This window comes from Spermophilus citellus, assembly GCF_964194105.1.
Source record: "Spermophilus citellus genome assembly, chromosome: 3".
Classification (NCBI taxonomy): domain Eukaryota; kingdom Metazoa; phylum Chordata; class Mammalia; order Rodentia; family Sciuridae; genus Spermophilus; species Spermophilus citellus.
The window spans coordinates 206,797,455-206,815,826 of NC_138184.1; the positions used below are offsets into that span (position 1 = coordinate 206,797,455).

The following is an 18,372-nucleotide window of genomic DNA, read 5'->3' on the forward strand; positions in this document are numbered from 1 at the left end:
ACAAAACACAGACAGTGAAAAGACAACTTTGATTGTGAAGATCTAATAATAAATAAAATAATTTATACAAGTTTTTTTTGTGACTTTTCTATAGGGGTCATATTCATTAAAGCCCTAGAGGCTAGTTTTGGCTTAACCCTTCTCTAGTAGGAATGACTCTTGATTTATTTCCTTTTGTTACAGAAGCAAATTTTATTTTGTTTTTAAAAATTGCTGGAGAGGGAGCAGTCATATTGTACCTCCAACAGCTAGTGCACTAAGTGAATGGCAAACTCTGATGCCCCCTCAAATATTTTCTGGATAGTCTATGTCATAAAACATGTAATAAACAGTCATGGTATTGGGGATATTATCTCTTTCCATATTTGGTTTAATTTTACTTCAAAGTGCTAACTCTGTAAACTAATAACAGTGGTTTCTGATGAGGGGGTGAAAACTGCTAGTTACCAGTGGGTTGTTTACTACTCTTACCCATATTCCCTTTAAAAGTAATAAAAAACCTGTAGTGAATTTTCTTGACTCTAATGCTGTCCTCTTTACCCTGCCTGAACCAGCTCCCACTGCCAGCAATGGGTTAACCAAAAGTAACCACAACACAATTATCTTAGGTCTCCGTATTTTATGCTGGTCAAGGCTCAATACTATTTAATCTTTTTGAAGAAGGTCACTGATAGCTCTAGACCATGTTGATATGACTTCTCTGAAATACAACCAGGCCTACTTGAGAATGTTAAGAGTGCCATTGTTTATCTGCAGAGATGAATATTACTGCTTTGGTGATTTAAAAAAACTTCTCAGTAGCTGAGTAAATGAAATTCTGTCCTGACAATTAACAGTAAACACAAGGATCTGTGCAGTTAAATCTTCCAGATTCTACTCACCTACACACTGTCATTAAACTGGACCTCAGATATACTTAAAAGGAGGTAAAAAATCATAGCAGCAACAATGTGCATGGCTTAAGCATTGTAGCTATTTAAAAGCCAGAGGAATGGTAAAAGGGAGGTTGCTCCTATTTCTTTGGAGATATTGTAATTAACAGTGTGGCTTCTTTGTTTTAACTACCTGTTTCTAAGAATGAACTAATGACAGTTTACCAAATCCTCAACATCCTTTGAATCTTCAGAAACAGGACTGCCCAAAGATGATCCAATGATGTTTGATTCTTCCTGATGATGTTGGAGTATGGGATCTGTAATGAGTTAAGTTTCAAGTTAGGTTAAAAATTGCATATATGGAAAAGACTATGTCAGGAATTTTTGTAAGTATTCTACCATGATGTAGGGGATTAGAATTTTCGTGTTGGATTAAGAAAAGACTTAAGGCCCAAATTTTCCCCTTAAGATTTATCAAGCACAGGATATAAGAGGTATATTACAGTTACCTGTTAGTGTTGTCAAAGGCAAGACAGATTCAGTATCAATAACATCAGATGCCTGGATAAAGCTGTGTGGTGAAGGAACGATAAGTATTGTTTCGTCATCAATAGTTGTTTGATCAACTTGTTCTACGATGGTGGGTGACTCTAAGTCCTAAATAATATTTTTTAAAAAAGAAAGAAAAAGATTTGACTCATATTCCTTGTCGGTTTTCCAGATCCCAAGTATGTCTAGGTTTGACAGTACTTAATTCTCAAACATAAAGATGAAGAGCTTAAAAAGACGGCCCCGTTAACTTACATAATCTCATAATTTAATAAACTAAATGTTAACAAAAAAGGAGCTAAAAAGAATTAATTCAGTTACAGGTCACCTGAATACAGAGGAAAGACTTTTAACACCATGGGATAAGGTTCCTAAGCCTAATCATAAAAGTCTACTATTAACCACACTCAGAAGTTGTTCTAACAAACATTTCTCAATTTACTGAGGTAGAGAGGGGAAAAGTTGTAGTGAAGAACTGTTAAGACAGAGCATAGCTTTCTTATTCCCTCGAGTGCCACAAGAAATCTCTGACTGCCCACTTCTGTGAGAAACATCAGTGTTTGTTCACTCATACTTTTGTGGTCAGAGGTAGGGCTTTGTACTTTGTTTTGTGGATCTTAAAAAAGGAAGGAAGATCTTAAAATATCACTTTAGTGATATTTCCAAATGGCCGATTTGAGGTTGAAGGCAAGAACCCATTAAGCTGTTTTTCTATTAAGTGTTGCTTACCTCAGTAACATAAGCACTGGCTAAATCAGAGGGGGATTCTTCTTGTTTAAGGTCGGTGTCAGAGATTTCTTCTTCTGTTCTGACCATAACACTGTTCATCAGTTCTGTGCTATTTTGGTCACTGAATTTGGATACATGAGCATCATTAAATGATGGCTCTATAGTCATCTTAGGCTGATGAATTTCATCTGGGAAAGTGTCTGCTTCTAGTGCATCTGGAGGCTCAGGGAAATCAGATGACTGAATATCACTATCTACTGTCAGTTCCGCTTGGGATATGGAAGAAGTGATGTCCTCTGTAGCAACAGTCTGAATGATGACTCTTGGTGTGTGACATTGCACTGTGACACTGTCACTTGTGTTCAACAGATGTTCTGGCTATAAAACATTAAAGACAACTATCAATGGCAAAATGAGAAAGTAACACTAGATTTAAATTATTGAACAAATAACATTTATAGGTAGTACCCCATGGTCCCTCCCATTATTTCTCACCTCTGTAACTGAAATGTTTGAACACTATTTTTCTAGAACCTCAATTCTTTACCAAGTAGGGCTCTCCTAAATTCCCTACTATAATGTACATCTGTCTCATAAAAGGAGGAATAAAGGGCAGTATCCCAGTGAAGGAAGAATGAGGGTGCAAAATACTGAGCCTGGGACAATAATGCAAGACATTAGTTAGCAGTTTTGGTGCTTACATTTTTTATTAACTAGTCCTGGTTTATAATAAGTAAAAAAAAAAAAATCAAGTAAAATTATGTAACATACGGATAAAGCATGAACAATGATCTGTTCTGGAGAAGCAGGAGCAGCAGCTGTCAGGGTTACAGTGGGACTAGCAGTCAGAGTTAGGGGAAGGCCTTGACTTGAACTTGTCTGAAGTAGGTAGGTGCCTGGAGTGCCAGTGGGCTGTAAATGGAAAGACTAAAGGAGAAACAAAGGAGACAGCTCAACATAGTATTAATAGTCTACTGATTAAATCTACCTCTACATCTTAAAATGAACTGACTCTAATTTATAGCTACAAATGTACTTACCAATTATGAGGGTGCAAATAATAAAATGAAGGGTGTAATACTCTGCGTCAAATCACTACTCACTCTGGAGATTTAACAGGTAAGGCATTTATCCTACTCTTTGTTCCTATGTATTCCCATGGTCTAGTCTTAGCTATTTGTTTCAGGGCACTAAGACACAGATGCACATGCAATAAATAACCCAGCATATGCACAATCATCCCTCTTTAATCTTTCTCTGTAGCACATAAAAACAGGCAGTATCCGAGTTTAAAAAAGAAAGTTACCATTTTTTAAAAGGCACAACAGCAGTGTTTACTTACTTGAACTCAAAATTTTCATAGTATAATTTTAAGAAATGTTTCTTATTAAGGGAAAATTTACCAAAATGTCAATAATAATGCTCTAAAGAAAAAAGATGCTTATCTGAAAGCTGGTTAATTGATCAAACATTTTTATCTTTTGAGATTTTAAAGTGTAACAAAATTATTCACCAATAAACCTTTCAAACCATAAGCTTCTATGTAATTTTAAGTTAGAAGAAGTGTATGTATTTGAAATACGGCTGTGGGTTGAAATTATGTGGCCTGTTGTTTCATCTAATATCATCCTGTCAACTCCTGTGTAATAATAAATCCCTGAATACAGGTTTCTTTATTCCTTACATGGGAATAATAGCTATATCTCATGGGAAGAGTTTAGATTAGAAATGACTATGAAAGTGCCTAGTACCCAAGAGGGAGACAATCATTAAAAAAAAAAAAAAAGTGAAAGCTAATAATTTTCCTTAAGAGTTACATGTATTAATCACATATAGACAGTTATAACTGTAAATACTCTGTCTGTAAGTTACATGTGTTTTATTTAACTTATTATATATTTAAGTCTCCATTTTTTGAAGCTTGGTTACTGGTATCATCCCCTACAAATAATTTGGGAGAGAAATCTCTAAGTAGTTGAATGTGACCTTTTAAGTAATAAACTGAACACAAATCTCAATTGTATGTATAAGTGTATTTTTACTTAGAAAGGTATAAAAAAACATAAAATTAAGTTGTTTTCTACCTGTTTCATATGGTTGTCTTGTATATATTCCTATTTTGGAAACCAATTAAGCAAGCTTTGAGTTCTAAGGATAGAAAGAGAACCTTTTGCTTTGTTCATCTTCCTCCTGGGATTTGATTGTGGAGAGGATGAATAAACTCTTCTACTAATACCCCTTATGTTTTTTAAAGTAAATGAATCTGGAGAGAATTTATATACAATTTATTATTTTCTACTTAATGAAATATGAACTAATCTGGGTTTCTTTGTTTTAGAAAGAAGAACAATGACTAGGACTACATATAACAATCATGACCCATTTCATCAGGCCAGAGTCAGCCATTACTCTTCAAGTAAATAGCAGCCCTATAGAGATACACTTTTACCTAAACCCATCATAAACTGAAAATGCCACTTAGTAAAATATGCATTTTATATCCCTAACCCACTAACAACACAGCAGTTGCTTGATACTTACTTGATACACACAGTACCAAAAATATTGGTTGTTGACCCTTGTGATTATGTGAATAACTGGACCCTATAACTTGCTGCTGCTTCCCAGCATTGTGACCACCTATTGAGGCCCAAGACATGATCAAAATTCATGTACAAGATTTTATGTGGAAATATATTTCAATTTCTTAGGTGTTCTTTGGGATTAAAACTGGTGGAATGTTTGGCAACACTACATTTGATCTTTTTAGAAATTATAAGATTTTTCCCAAAATGGTCAAACCAGTTAAGAATGGAACTTTAAAATTTGTACCCCCAGTGGCTACTAAAGTGTTTACTGAATCAGTCTTATTCAAGCTCATGATTTGTTGTCCATAACCCTTTTCTCAAATAACCAGAATGAACTTATAATTCAGTACAGTACAGTCCATGTTATATGCTCTACTCTTTAGCACTGTCATTTTCATATGTAAAAATACATGGGATTACGTACAGATGAGAACAAAGCAAATTTAAATGAATTAAAAAAGTGGAAGTCTGATTTATATATAAAGTCTGCTATTCGTCTGGCCTCAAATATTTAGTTTCATTTTTTATATGACATATATAACATTTAAAAAAAATGTTACCAACTCATCTTTCTTATGCATAAAAATGGCCAATAACGATTATATTAAGTATTACTCACTGGAAGGATCTCAAATGTCTGTAGTGTTCCACTGTTTAGTGTTATTGTTTCTGAGTCAACAGTAGCAGCAGGGGAGTCTGTTGAAGCTGTAGTAAGAACAAGGACAACAATAAAATGCTTTATAAAGGTTCTATAGTGTACTCAATTGTTATGAAGGCAAATTCATTCTGAAAAATTTGCCTGTAAACCGAGTCATTTAAATTTAGAAGAGATAAGAAATCTAATGAACTTATCTGGGATGGCACACATGTCATAGCCAAGTCTGGCCCACTGCAAGTGTTAGCAACACTGCTTACTAGCAATGTAAACCTAGGCAAATAACTTATTTTACTATTTATAAAATGTTTGCTGTCTTCCTAATAGGTATTGTCAGCCCACAGAAAACTAAAATTCTCCATGCACAATCAATTTACAACCAATATAGTAGCACACATTTTATTTTAACTAGTAATTGCAGTTACTCTGTAATTCTTAGGCTATAAAACAGAAACAAGAAAGGCAAAAGAAAATAAAATTCTTAATGCTTTATTATAATGGAAGGAAGGTAGGGCTGGGGATGTAGCTCAAGCGGTAGCGCGCTCGCCTGGCATGCGTGCGGCCCGGGTTCGATCCTCAGCACCACATACCAACAAAGATGTTGTGTCCACCGAGAACTAAAAAATAAATATTAAAAAATTCTCTCTCTCTCTCCTCTCTCACTCTCTCTTTAAAAAAAAAAAATAATGGAAGGAAGGTGAAGCAAATAAACTCAAGAACTGTGAGATAGGATTAGTTTAAATGTCTCTAAGGTAACTTTGCTTTTGGGTGCTGGGGATGGAACCCAGGCATCACGCATGCTAGACAAGCACAGTATTACTGAGCTATACCCCCTACCCCATTCAATCATTATAATCATATACAGATATGGTGTTGATAATAAAACCAACAGGTAGCCAAGTAAGTCTCAACCCCAGGATACATTTGGAATTGTTTCTGCTTGTCATGATTGGAAAGCACTATTGGCATTTTGTGGGTAAGGTCAAGGGATACTGAGCATCCTGCAATGTGAAGACATGCCTCATGCAAAATGCTCAAGTGACTGGTATGCTTGTGGGTAATAACCTTTTCATAGGCAATATGTAGACCTCTTATTAAAAAAGTGAGATAAAGATAAGACTGTTCTCATTCCTTTTCTGTCATTACAATCCAAGAATGATGGAAAAAAGGGGAGAAGTGTCAACTTTGCTTAGAGCTGAAGAGAAAGTATTTCCCCTCCCCACAATAATTGCTGGGTTCCCTAATCTCATTAAGCACAAAATAATCAGGTGCTAAGAACAACTGAGGGATAAAAAAATTTTTCCTGTAGGAAACTGACTTATCTCCTATATGAAAATCTTTCTCGACCTTAACAAAACCCATTCTACATATGACCACAAATCCATCCCCTATTTGTGTCTCCTGATAAAGTTGCTATAAATGATGTGCTTAACCTTGTGAACTCCATATCTTCTGCTCCATTAATTCATTATTTTAGACAGTTTTCTAATTTCTATTGAATCCTTTTTTTTTTGTTCTTTTGAGTTATACATGATTATAGAATGTACTTAGACGTATTATACATACAGAGTATAACTTCTCATTCTTGTGGTTGTACATAATGTGAAGTTACTACACTGGTTGTGTATTCATACAGGAACATAGGAAAGTTATGTCCCATTTATTGAATCGTTAATTATAAAATCTAGAAAGATGGTTTTGAATGATTTACAATAGCCAGGTTTTAAGTCCTTCCTGTTACACATTCTTTCTTTGTATAAATATTAACTGAGCTAAACATAAAATGCCTTAGTTTTCCTTAATTCACCAACTTAGGTAAAACCAAATCATACAAATCCCAGTGGCAAGGAGCCTTGAGGTTCCAACACTTACAGACATGGGTGATCTGAACTGGAATCTGCAACGCTGTCATAGGACTTGGAGAGATGGCTGTATTATCTTCCAACCGGGCAACTCTGATCTGAACATGCTGTACACTGGAATTGGAATTACTGTTTGGAACTCCAGATCCTGATTTATTCTCCAAAAGTGTTGGGTTGTTTTTTTGGTTCTCATGTAACTGTTTAAGACCTTTTATTAAGACTGAAGGAAGATGGGTAGACAAAAAGAACATGACTCTCCGACAGACCACCATCTAAGCAACAAGGGAGGTGGGGTAGGAGGGGTAAGGAGGGAAAGTATTTGGAATAAATAATTGCATAATGAATGTGAAAACTAATCAAAATAACAATAAAAATACTAAAACCATAATCTCTTCTGAAAATTCGGAAACATCCATCTAACAGATTTTTTTTTTTCCCCTTTTGAAAAGGGGGTCTTGTTACATTGCCCAGGCTGGTCTTGACCTCCTAGGCTCAGGTGATCCTCCACTCCTAAGCAGCTGGGACTTCAGGGCTTACTGACAGAATTCCTTTTATTTACGAAGAATACTGTCAATGCTAAGCAACTTATTTTTAAACAGTATTCATTTTTCTTTCAGTGACTCAAAGGCACTTGATTGCCTGTATGCTTATACCTGCAGAGGAAAGTATATGTAATATGCAGCCTCTCTTGAGGTCTTGCACAGGGAGGCCAAATATAGATTTTTTTTTAATCAAATGAAAATTCCTTAGCATTTAATTCTCTTTTAGGAAAAATTTAAGTTGGAATTTTACATTAAGGGGAATGAATTTAACAACCTAAATTAAATAGGCTAGACAACTCAATTTAATGTGTAAGTGCAAAACATGCAATGAAAAGTATGCCGTCTATAAGCAAACCCAATTTAGGATCTCTGGATTTACCTAACAAATGAAATTAGAAATTTACAGAGTTTTTCTTTTACAGAATACATTGCCAAAGATTTTCTCTAAATAATCCTGTGAAGATATTTAAAATTATAAAATTCATAAAAGTTTATTTAAATTTAAGTACTGAGAAAGAAATCTGTACAAAAGTAAAACGTACAATCTGTTTCCTATTTATAGTTTATGTTGACAAACAAGAATGTGTAAATGTATATATTTTCATCTTTTGGCTTCAGGTATTACAATCACATTAACTTTTCTCTAGGGAAGACAGTTACTCAAAGAAATAGGGCATAAGTAAAAATCTGCCATGATACATCTTTACATGGCACAGAACTTCTAACCTCTAACTCCTAAAGAGTAAATATGGTAAGAGAAGGGAAGGAATTAAAAAGGCAAGCAATACATTACCAGGGAATGAAACATCTTTATGATTTGCAATTTGCCTTTTGATGGTCCACCATTTACTTCGAAGCCACTGTGGCGAACGGACACTGCTCCATCCCTCAGCTAACAGATCCCAGTTTATGTCATTTTCATCAGCTACATCAAGCTCTGCTATCCTACAAGTTACAAAAAACCATGTGTTAGCTGTTAAATTAATTTCTCCCTAAGAACCCTCCTTTGACTAGGTGATGACGACTCTGGTAATAAAAGAAATGGCAGATTATGCCACTCTTATGCTGCACAGGGAAAGGATTCCAGGAATGCCGACTTGCTTCCAGAGTTAAAAGCTAAGAAATACCATCAGCCATATTAACCAGCACACTAACCCTTGCAAATGGGTATAACCAGATGAAGCACTGTGAAGGAAAGGGAGTAGGCTAAAGATTAGAATAAGAACAGGTTTAGTTGTACAGTGTTCTTCAGTGTTTCATAGTATGGCCTTTACTACATTATTTCCTGCATCTTTTTCATTTGTAAAACAAATGGGTTTAGAAATGAGCTATTTATAAAGATGACTAATGTAATAAAATACCCTTAAAGACACAAAACCAAAATTGTTCGTTGTACTACCAATAGTACAACTAAAAAATTTTTTTTTTCTTTTGGTACGGAGAACTCAAGGGCACTTAACTACTAAAACACATCCCCATCCCATTTTTTATATTTTATTTTGAATCAGAATCTCTCTTTGAACTTGTGATCCTTCTGCTTCAACCTTTTGAGCTGCTGGGTTTATAGGCAAGTGCCACCATGCCTGGCTAAATTGTGGGTTTTAAAGGTCTATTAACTATTTCCAGTATTAACTATTGTGATGATCTTGATTTTAAGCACAGTAGCCACAAAAGTTTCTTTCTTCAGTGTCTTAAATATTTTCTTGCTGCTGTTTTTGTTCACTTCAGTCACTGAATCATAATGGTTAAACCAACAAATTAAAAAAATAAAATAAAATTGGGGTTATTATCTTAAAGGTGTTTTTTAATTTGTGCAAAGCTGATGGTGTGTGTAATTATGGATTGGGTCCCCCTTCTTGACAATCTTAGCACAGTAGCCAAGGATTGAAGGGCATGGAGACTGAATAGCTCTATTACCCTAAACATGTACCCCTAGGCTAGGACTGAGGCACATTGGTGAGACAGTGGAAAAGCTGCACTGCCGCTGCCTGTGCCATACCTGTTCTGTGGATATAGAGGACTTCAGTCTCCACGCCTTCAATCTGGTACTTTGCCCGGGCACTAAATCCACTAAAAAGGAACAAACACAAAACAAAACAAAAGAGCTCAATATGAAGTACTTAGATCTTAAACAATGGCTCTCTATGGAAAGGATGTTTTTCAGACATTAGGCATCTAGGAAAACCAAAACAGGAAAGTCAATCAAGACATCCACAGTAACTATTCAGTTTCTATTAGGACACAAACCTGAGGATGAGATTGATTTCATCTTCCTTGGTCCACTCAGTACCCCCACTCTGTTTCCAGTTCAAGTAGTTGAGCCACTTAGAACGACACTGCTTTTCTGAGCGGGTACCCACACGTTCAGCCACAGCTGCCCAAGACACACCCTGTGTGACTATGTCACCTGGCTCAGTGCTCGTCAACTCATGAACCACCTCTGCAAGTCTCTTTTCTTCTTCTTCTGTCCATTTCCCTGAAAGAAGGAAATAATCCAAACTACCACTGCCACCTTCTTTTACAAATTTGATTCAGCCTTATATTTCCAAGTACTGGGAAATAGGCAGTAGTACTAAGAGTTTATTTGGTGAATGGCCCTCTGGTAGGAAACCACATATACCTACTGATAATTGTGTTTTATTACCCCCAGTAAAGGTCTCAACACACACAAAAAAAACAAAGAATCATAATGGAAAGGACCAACTGACTTTTTAAGTCAAGAAAAACTACCCTAAATATAACTATGAAGAATTATGTACTCTCAAGTTATACCAAGAACTTATATAAAAACAGTAAGATGGAAAGAGCCTCAATGATGGCCCAACAGGCCAGAAACTAATGCTTTCACTAAACTCCTACTCTGCAGAAATGTGGACTAAGAGGCCAACAGTCACAAGAATGAATGATGAGGGACATCTACCAGCTCTACTTATTTTAGTAAAGACTAAACTTACACTATCTTCTTTCCCCACTATCCCAACTCCACACTAATGTGATCAATAAAGTTTGACACTAGTATTCATACCCATTTTTACTCCTGTTTTTTTTTAAACTCATGAACTTATGAATAAATAATATCAAATATTCCTTTTTTGTGTGTGTGTGTGGTACTGGAGACAAAATCCAGGGGTGCTTTAACACCCAAGGTAGAGTAGATAAAAAGGATATATTCTTGATTTCACTTTAGTGTAGTGAGGCTACATATACCCTAGAAGCTGAAGCTAAACTGGAAAACTGTTTTTGTTTGTTTTTGCTTAAAAGATAGATTTAGAGAACCTTCAGAGAACATTAGTTCCCCTCTATTCTAATCTCTGTTTTAAAGAAAGAGGCTCAAAATGATATTTTAAATGATAGTTAACAACAGAACCTAAATACTGTTGTTGAAGGTTAGGTTTAACATTATCACCAATAAATTTGTGTATATTTGTAGTGTGGCCTGGAGATTAAAATACCAATAGTCATAAGCTGTTTTTTTAAAAATGGAAAAATATACTTTGAGATAAGCAAAACACATATAAATCTTTTGAACACACACCTTCTTCCTAACTTGGGACTTGCCAACAACCAATGTTTTTTATGAACATGAGATGGTTCAGTATTGTTAATATTAAGTTAAATGGACCTGAATTAAAATCCATTTTCTATATACATGCCTTAAAATACTTTCTCAACTGGGACAATAAGAATTGCTACATAAGTGAAAACATGTTAGACCTAAATCCTTTTTTGTTGTTGTGCTGGGGATTGAACCCAGGACCTTGTGCATGACAGGCAAACACTCTACCAACTGAGCTATAGTCCCAGCCCTGAAAAGTCCTTTTGAAACTTAAGAAATTCTGTGTCCTTGTGAACAATGTCACCTTAAAAAAATAAATAAAGCACACAAATTAAGATTAGTTGGACCTGTTAAACTGAAGGGCAGGGAGAGGAGAAAGAAAAAGAAGAAAAGGAGACTAGAAAAGTTGAATTAAGCAAATGATAATTTTTTTTTTCCCTCTCAGAAGAAAAAGCAGTATCTGCAGGGCAAGAAGCTCAAATAGTGACCCCACCGCCAAAAAAAAAAAAAAAAAAAAAAAAACAAAACAAAAAACAAAAAACTCCCACCAGCAGCATTCAAAGTACCTGTGTTGCAAGTATCCTTCATCAGTCGGCACCGATCTTTGACGGATGATGCACTTCTTCCTAGGGCCGCCCCTATTGTTGCCCAGTCATTGCCATGCTTTATCCGGAGCCTAAAACAAGAGTCTGCCAATCAGCATTTGGTTCAACTGTTTTCTCCCTTTTAATTTCATCATTTATTCTTCATTCTTCTTCTTCCCATTTGACTGGTTTGGAAGTTGTGGGCAGCAATACTTTGAGAGCCAAAGTTTGAAAGTGTGGCCTTTTATTGGGGTCCACAGTTGTCTGTGGGTGAAAAAAAAACAGGCAGCAATTGCCCTTTTCCTGGGTCAGAGAAGAAATAAGTAACTTGGATATGTGTTCAAAAAAGACCAAATTCCCCTCAGGTTATTGACACAATCTCCCAGGTAAGCCCCAGATTTTTCCCTTTTGAGCAAATACCTCACAAACTCTTCTTTAGACATCCGAAAATAAGAACCTTCAGTGTTTTTTTCCATGATCTATTATAATAGTCCATTAAACCATGCTTTTTATGACCCTAAATCAATGAAGCAAAAGTATATTTCTGAGACTTCAACAACCTTTACAAGGTAGTTAGCAAGGATATTCAGTGAAACATTTGCCAACTCACCATTTTAGACTAAGTTGTGAAGCACAACCTTGGTTCTGATTCTATTATATAAACTCCCCAAACCAAAAATGGCCCTCTTCTGAAACTTATTAGTGGTCTGAGGAGTATTCTGTGATTGTCAATAGGAGACTAAATTGGTATGCTATGGACATAGCTACTTTGTGCAAGTCTAGATCAGATAAGCTCTTTTTATGGTTAATCATGTTTAACAGCAGGATTAAACTATACCAATCTACCAAAAATCTCAAAATTTCACATTGAAACTTAAAAAAAACCCAAGACAAAACCCCAACAATTAGAGATAATGAAAACAATTTAAAACTTACTCCTTGAGTTTCTCAATTTCATCAGGTGTATATCTAGAAATACAAAGAAATTTTAGAGAGATAAATTAACATTAGGAATGCTAAAAACCTTAATAAAAATCAGAATTTCACTTAGGGAACTCAATATTAAGTCAGCTTATGTATCATATTTTAAAGTAACCCATTTTAAAATGACTCAAAAGTTAAATGCTTCTATTGTCTTAAAAAAAAACAATGATTTTTAGCAATTTTCTCTATGAAAATTCAACATTTAAAATGATTTTGCTCCTATGCTCCTAACTCTTCCTTTATGACAGTTTAGTTTAGACACACTGAAATTGTAACTATTTCAGAAAGACTCATGGATAACTTAGCTAAAGGAAAATTCTCTCAAGGCATTGAAAAAATTATCTTCCTTTCATTTAGTCAAGCATGAACTTCTGGCATAAACTTGCTCTTTATTTCAATACAGCCAGTGCACTCTTCTTTTATAAAATGTCCATTTATTTAAAAATTATAAAAGGCCAATCACTTTTTAACTACTTGGAAGGCTTATGAAAAATTTAGTCACTCTTGCTTCACTTTTTAAAAATTTCTTTTCCCACTCATTATTTATTTCCCTTCAGCTTTCAAATATATTTTCATTAGCAAGGAGCTGAAGAGCTAGAGGAAAAGCAGCACTTGAAGCTTGGTAATATCTAGTAAGCTAGACTACTGCCACCTAAAATTCCCAAAGAGAAATTTAAAATGTCAGTAACACCACATAATCACTGAAGAAAATTAATGATGCTTTAAATAAATGCTGCCTATAACAGAAATTCAAGCACTGTGTCCAGAATTAGTTATTTTCCTCTCTGGTTTTATTTTAGAAAGGCCAGAAACTTAGTAATGTTACCCCCCAAAAAAGAAAAATTCACATCAATGAATTTAGAGTTCTTTTAACATTACCATTGTTATTTACTACAAATGAGACTCTGCCATATTAAATATACTAAGACAGATATATATATACTCAGATTCTAATTTCTAAGAGGCCTTATGATGAGGTTTTTTTAATCATGTAATCAAGGTAGACCTGAAAGATAAAAATATTAACTGTAATTCACAGCTGTCTTCACCTGAGGCCCCCAGTCATAATTCAACTAAAAAAAACAAAAAAGACAATTACTTAAATATTTCCCCTAATTACATGAAAACATGCAGCATTACAAGTTTTCATACTTTCCCACATGGTTTCTGTCATCATACATGCGAAGCACTCTTCTATAAACTGCAAACAAAGGCCGGTTCAGACCCCATGCTATAGTCCTGTAGAAATCTTTTCTTTCGTCTTTTGACATCTCAAAGATGATTTCTGTGGCATCTTTTATTCCGCGTGCCTAAATGGGTTACATTTCTTTGATTTAGGGATTTCTGATAAAATGCATCTGGACATACTATGCTTTTAAAACTTGTTTTAATGTTAAAGTTCATTAATTGCATTTAGAAAAAGAATATAAGGCTAATTCATTAGTAAGTCAAATATAAACTTTTAAAATGTTGAGATAATAAAGTGATGTTTAAATGCTCCAAAAGCAAGTTGTATTAGGTTCAATAAATTCAATTTCTGCTAACTCCTTTTAAAACTATATTAAAATTTTTAAAACAAATATAAAGTAGAAGGAAGAAAATTATAAAAGCTAAATTAATTGGAAATCATAGCACAGAAAGTATAAGAAAGCATAGAAAGGATAAATGAATCAAGAAATTGGTTCTCTGAAAAGATATATTACAATTAAAATTTGAAATGATAAAATTTCTGGTGAAATTTTAAAAAAGACAAATAATATTAGGAGTGAAAAAATGGAGCCTATGTGGAGATGCTGGAGAGATCAGACAATAAAAGAACATTATATACAACTTTCTGGCAATATATTTGAATTTAGGTAAAACAAGTAAATTCCTAGAAAAAGTCAACTTACCAAAACAGACTCTGGAAAAGAGAGAAGATCAAATAGGCACAAACCAACAAGAATGTTCTTCCCTCAACGAAAACTCCAGGTACCACTGTCATTACAGGTAAATTATACCAAAAAGTCATATAACTTTGATCTAAAACTATTCTACAGTAAAGAAAATAGTGAGGATACTTTCTTAGTCATTTTGGCGTAACCTTAGTAGCAAAATCAGATAAGGACAGTTTTAGAAAAGAATTTTGCGGCCAACCTCATTTATTAACATAGACCCCCAAATCCTAATATTTTAGCACTGAATCCAGCAATGTATAAAGTTAATACATCACTGTAAAAAGTGAGTTTATCACAGGAATACAAACTTGAGTCAACTGCAGGAAAAACTACTAATACAATTAATCTCATCAATAATTTACAGAATATAAAATCTCAAGAAAATATTCATAAAAATTCAATGTTCATGTAGAATAAAGCTGAGCAAATTACAATTTGCTCTGGTCGTCTAATGCAAGAATAATAAAAAGGAAAAAGATTGGAAAGTAATCATTTTAATATGCAATACATGTATAAGCCCAATTTCAAGAAAAAATTTGATTTCAAAAAGGCTAAATTTTAGCAAGGTTGCTGGATATAAAATCAATATATAGTTATTTGCAGTTCTATACAAGGCTTATATTTTAAAAGTCATTATTTGTGATAGCAACAAAATTAAAGGCATCAAGACTAAATTTTTAGGCCAAGTTATGAAAAGTCCTTTACAAAGAACATAAAATTTATTGAAAAAATTTAACAAGGAACTAGCAAAACTGGTGAGTTATACCACATTCAAGAGGAAGATAAAATGCTGAAAAGATGTTAATTCCCCCAAACTGATATACAGGTTCAATGTAATACCAATGAAAATTCTATCAAAGCTTTTAATTTACTGTAAACTAATTCTGAATTTATATAGAAAAGTAAAGAGCCAAGAAGAGCTAAGGCATTCATGAGGAGACTTGTTCGACCAGATATTGGGATTTCTGAACACAGTGTTGTACTGAAGCAAGTATAACAAAGAGAACCTAGAAAACCTATAAAGAAACTTACGGAAGCTTGGTTTAGGATAGAACAGACACTGTAGTCTGGGAAAAAGACTGACACCCCCAAAACAATGCTAGGATAATAAGATAGAACTAAAACCCTACTTCACATTTATGGAGGTGACAATATGAAAGGAAAAACTTGAGAAAATCTTCATGCCTTTGAAGCTAGGGGAAGATTTCTTAAACATGCAAAACATAAAAGTAAAATGATAAATTTAATACTGGAATTAAAAATTTCTACTCATCAAATATACCTAAAAAGGAAAATATAGGCCACTAAATTGAGACAAGATAGCTTTAACACAAATGACCAATAAAGCATTATTAGTATTTAGCACACAAAGAGGAGTTTCAAAGAAGAAAGGCAAATGGCCAGTAAGTATATAAAAATGTTATTGGAGGAATATAAACTGAAACCATAAAGAAATACCATTCACAAAACATTAGACGTGAAAATAGCAAAAATACCCAGAAAGAACCCAAATGATAATTAACTGTGGAATGAGTAACATGCAGTATATCTGCACAATAAAACAGTTAAATCAACAGAGGATGGATATCAAAATGATAATGCAGAGTAAAAGGGCAACTTACAAAATACCCTGAGAATGAATATGGGTAGTTAAATGAATATGGGTAGCCTTCAAAACCAGGAAAAATTATACAGGCATGCATTTTAGATACTTTTGAATGTATGAATCTTCATGGTGAAAACTTTCTCAATTTTGGAATTTTTTCTAAAATTCTCTTTTATGCAGTTTCACTTTTGTAAATGATTAAACCTAAACATTTAAACACCTACATGCAAGGTACCGTGTTGCAGGAAAACCACAAAGATTAAAGAGTTTTCTTCCTACCACCACTTTTTTGCTTGTGGTAGTTAATTTCATTATCTTTTCTATATAAATAGAATATGTTTACTCAGAATTCTCTGAGGTTTAAAAATGGCTCCACAGCACTTTTAGAAAAGCATTATATAATAAAAAGCACAGTCAGAAAATTAAAACCAAACAAATTATCTTTTCTCAAGATCAGGGCAGGGTCTCCTGTAGACATTTCCTATTTTTGTCAATTCTATCACCATTTTCCCAATTGCCCAATTAAAATTTCTTTTAAGTTACTCCAACTCTTCTCCTACTTCTTTCCCAACACCTAAGCACCAGGATTCCTTATAGACTCTACTTGCTTATCTGTCTTTTCCCTGTATATTATAATTCTACTTAAGTCCTTGCCACTCGCCGATTAATCACTGTTGGAAGAGTCTTTGGGATCATTTATTCTATTTCCTATACAAGAAACCATCTTATTTCCCCAAGCCCAGTGGTATTTTTGTTGTTGTTTGTTTTTTAAATCATGCTTTACTGCCTCATTTAAATATACAGCACTTTTTCAGTTTTAACTAATATATGTGACTAGTGAACAGCTGTTTTTTTTTTAATCTTTATTTTTTAGTTGTAGTTGAACAAAATATCTTTATTTTATTTATTTATTTTTATGTGGTGCTGAGGATTGAACCCAGGACCTTGCATGTGCAAGGCGAGTGCTCTACCGCTGAGCCACAACCCTAGTACTGTGAACCGCCTTTAATATACTTCTGGATATACTTTTCAATGTTCACTGTTTTATCTTCAAACCATAAACTTGGTGGAGGAATCTTCACTCATTAGTAAATAATAAAAGATTATCAACTTTATAGTTTATAAAACTTAGCTTGGGAAGACTGTTCATATTCTAAGCAATGATGCATTTATATTGTATACATACATATATCAAACAATAAGAAAATTAATGGTTAAATAGATGCTGTACATTCCCATTCCCAAACAATACTAATTTCCACATTTCAAACTTGGACTATTTGAATTTAATGCCATTATCGGGGTGGAAAGTGTCAGGAAAAGACTTCCAGGAGAAAAGTCTGGATCTGCCCTATTAATGTCTCACTTAACTAAGCAATCAGCCTTTTTCTTAAATACTTCAATGCCTCTTGTTTCCTATAGGATAAAGTTCTAATTCTCTGGTCTGGTTTTTAAAGCCTAGTTTTCTGGAGGCATTGATGAAGATTCGAGTTAAAGGAATTAATCTGCAGGGTCTTTTGATCTCTGATTCCTTGCTGTTTACCATTTATGCATGCTATTCCCTCCAGTTAGTTAGTCCTATTCTAGTTCAAGTTCTACCCCTTGAAGACTCAGCTAAAATTCTTGCTCTTACAAAAATTTCTAACTGTTCCAATCCCGAGAATAAACTATTCCCTCTCTAAACTCTTGCAGTGTGACTAACATATATCAATCACATGGTAAAACGCCTTATGTCACTCTTCACCTGTTTCAGTTTTCCCAAAGGAACCCACAGCTTTTCAAAAGCAAACATTCTACGTTAAGGAGAGTCCTGTCTGTCCTATTTCAACAATACTACATTAAAAGGGCATTTAACGAAGAGAACTAACGAGCAAGTAATGTCTGAATATGAAAATTAACTATTTT

The 18,372-nt window shown here is 34.2% G+C and overlaps 1 protein-coding gene across 3 annotated transcripts in view; it reads right to left on the reverse strand.

Moving 5' to 3' along the window:
- Window positions 1-1,056: 1,056 nt before the first annotated feature.
- DMTF1 (cyclin D binding myb like transcription factor 1) overlaps window positions 1,057-18,372 on the reverse strand; it is a 43,479-nt gene continuing 26,163 nt past the window's right edge. For all 3 annotated transcript variants that reach the window (XM_081287880.1, XM_081287879.1, XM_081287881.1), the window contains 11 exons: window positions 14,077-14,234; window positions 12,877-12,909; window positions 11,923-12,032; window positions 10,048-10,276; window positions 8,594-8,745; window positions 7,269-7,478; window positions 5,361-5,446; window positions 2,925-3,080; window positions 2,154-2,531; window positions 1,385-1,532; window positions 1,057-1,192 (listed from right to left, as the gene is read on the reverse strand). In XM_081287880.1, the coding sequence (XP_081144006.1) occupies window positions 1,083-1,192; window positions 1,385-1,532; window positions 2,154-2,531; window positions 2,925-3,080; window positions 5,361-5,446; window positions 7,269-7,478; window positions 8,594-8,745; window positions 10,048-10,276; window positions 11,923-12,032; window positions 12,877-12,909; window positions 14,077-14,234 (1,770 nt within the window). In that variant the 3' untranslated portion in view covers window positions 1,057-1,082. The remainder of the gene's footprint in view (window positions 1,193-1,384; window positions 1,533-2,153; window positions 2,532-2,924; window positions 3,081-5,360; window positions 5,447-7,268; window positions 7,479-8,593; window positions 8,746-10,047; window positions 10,277-11,922; window positions 12,033-12,876; window positions 12,910-14,076; window positions 14,235-18,372) is intronic.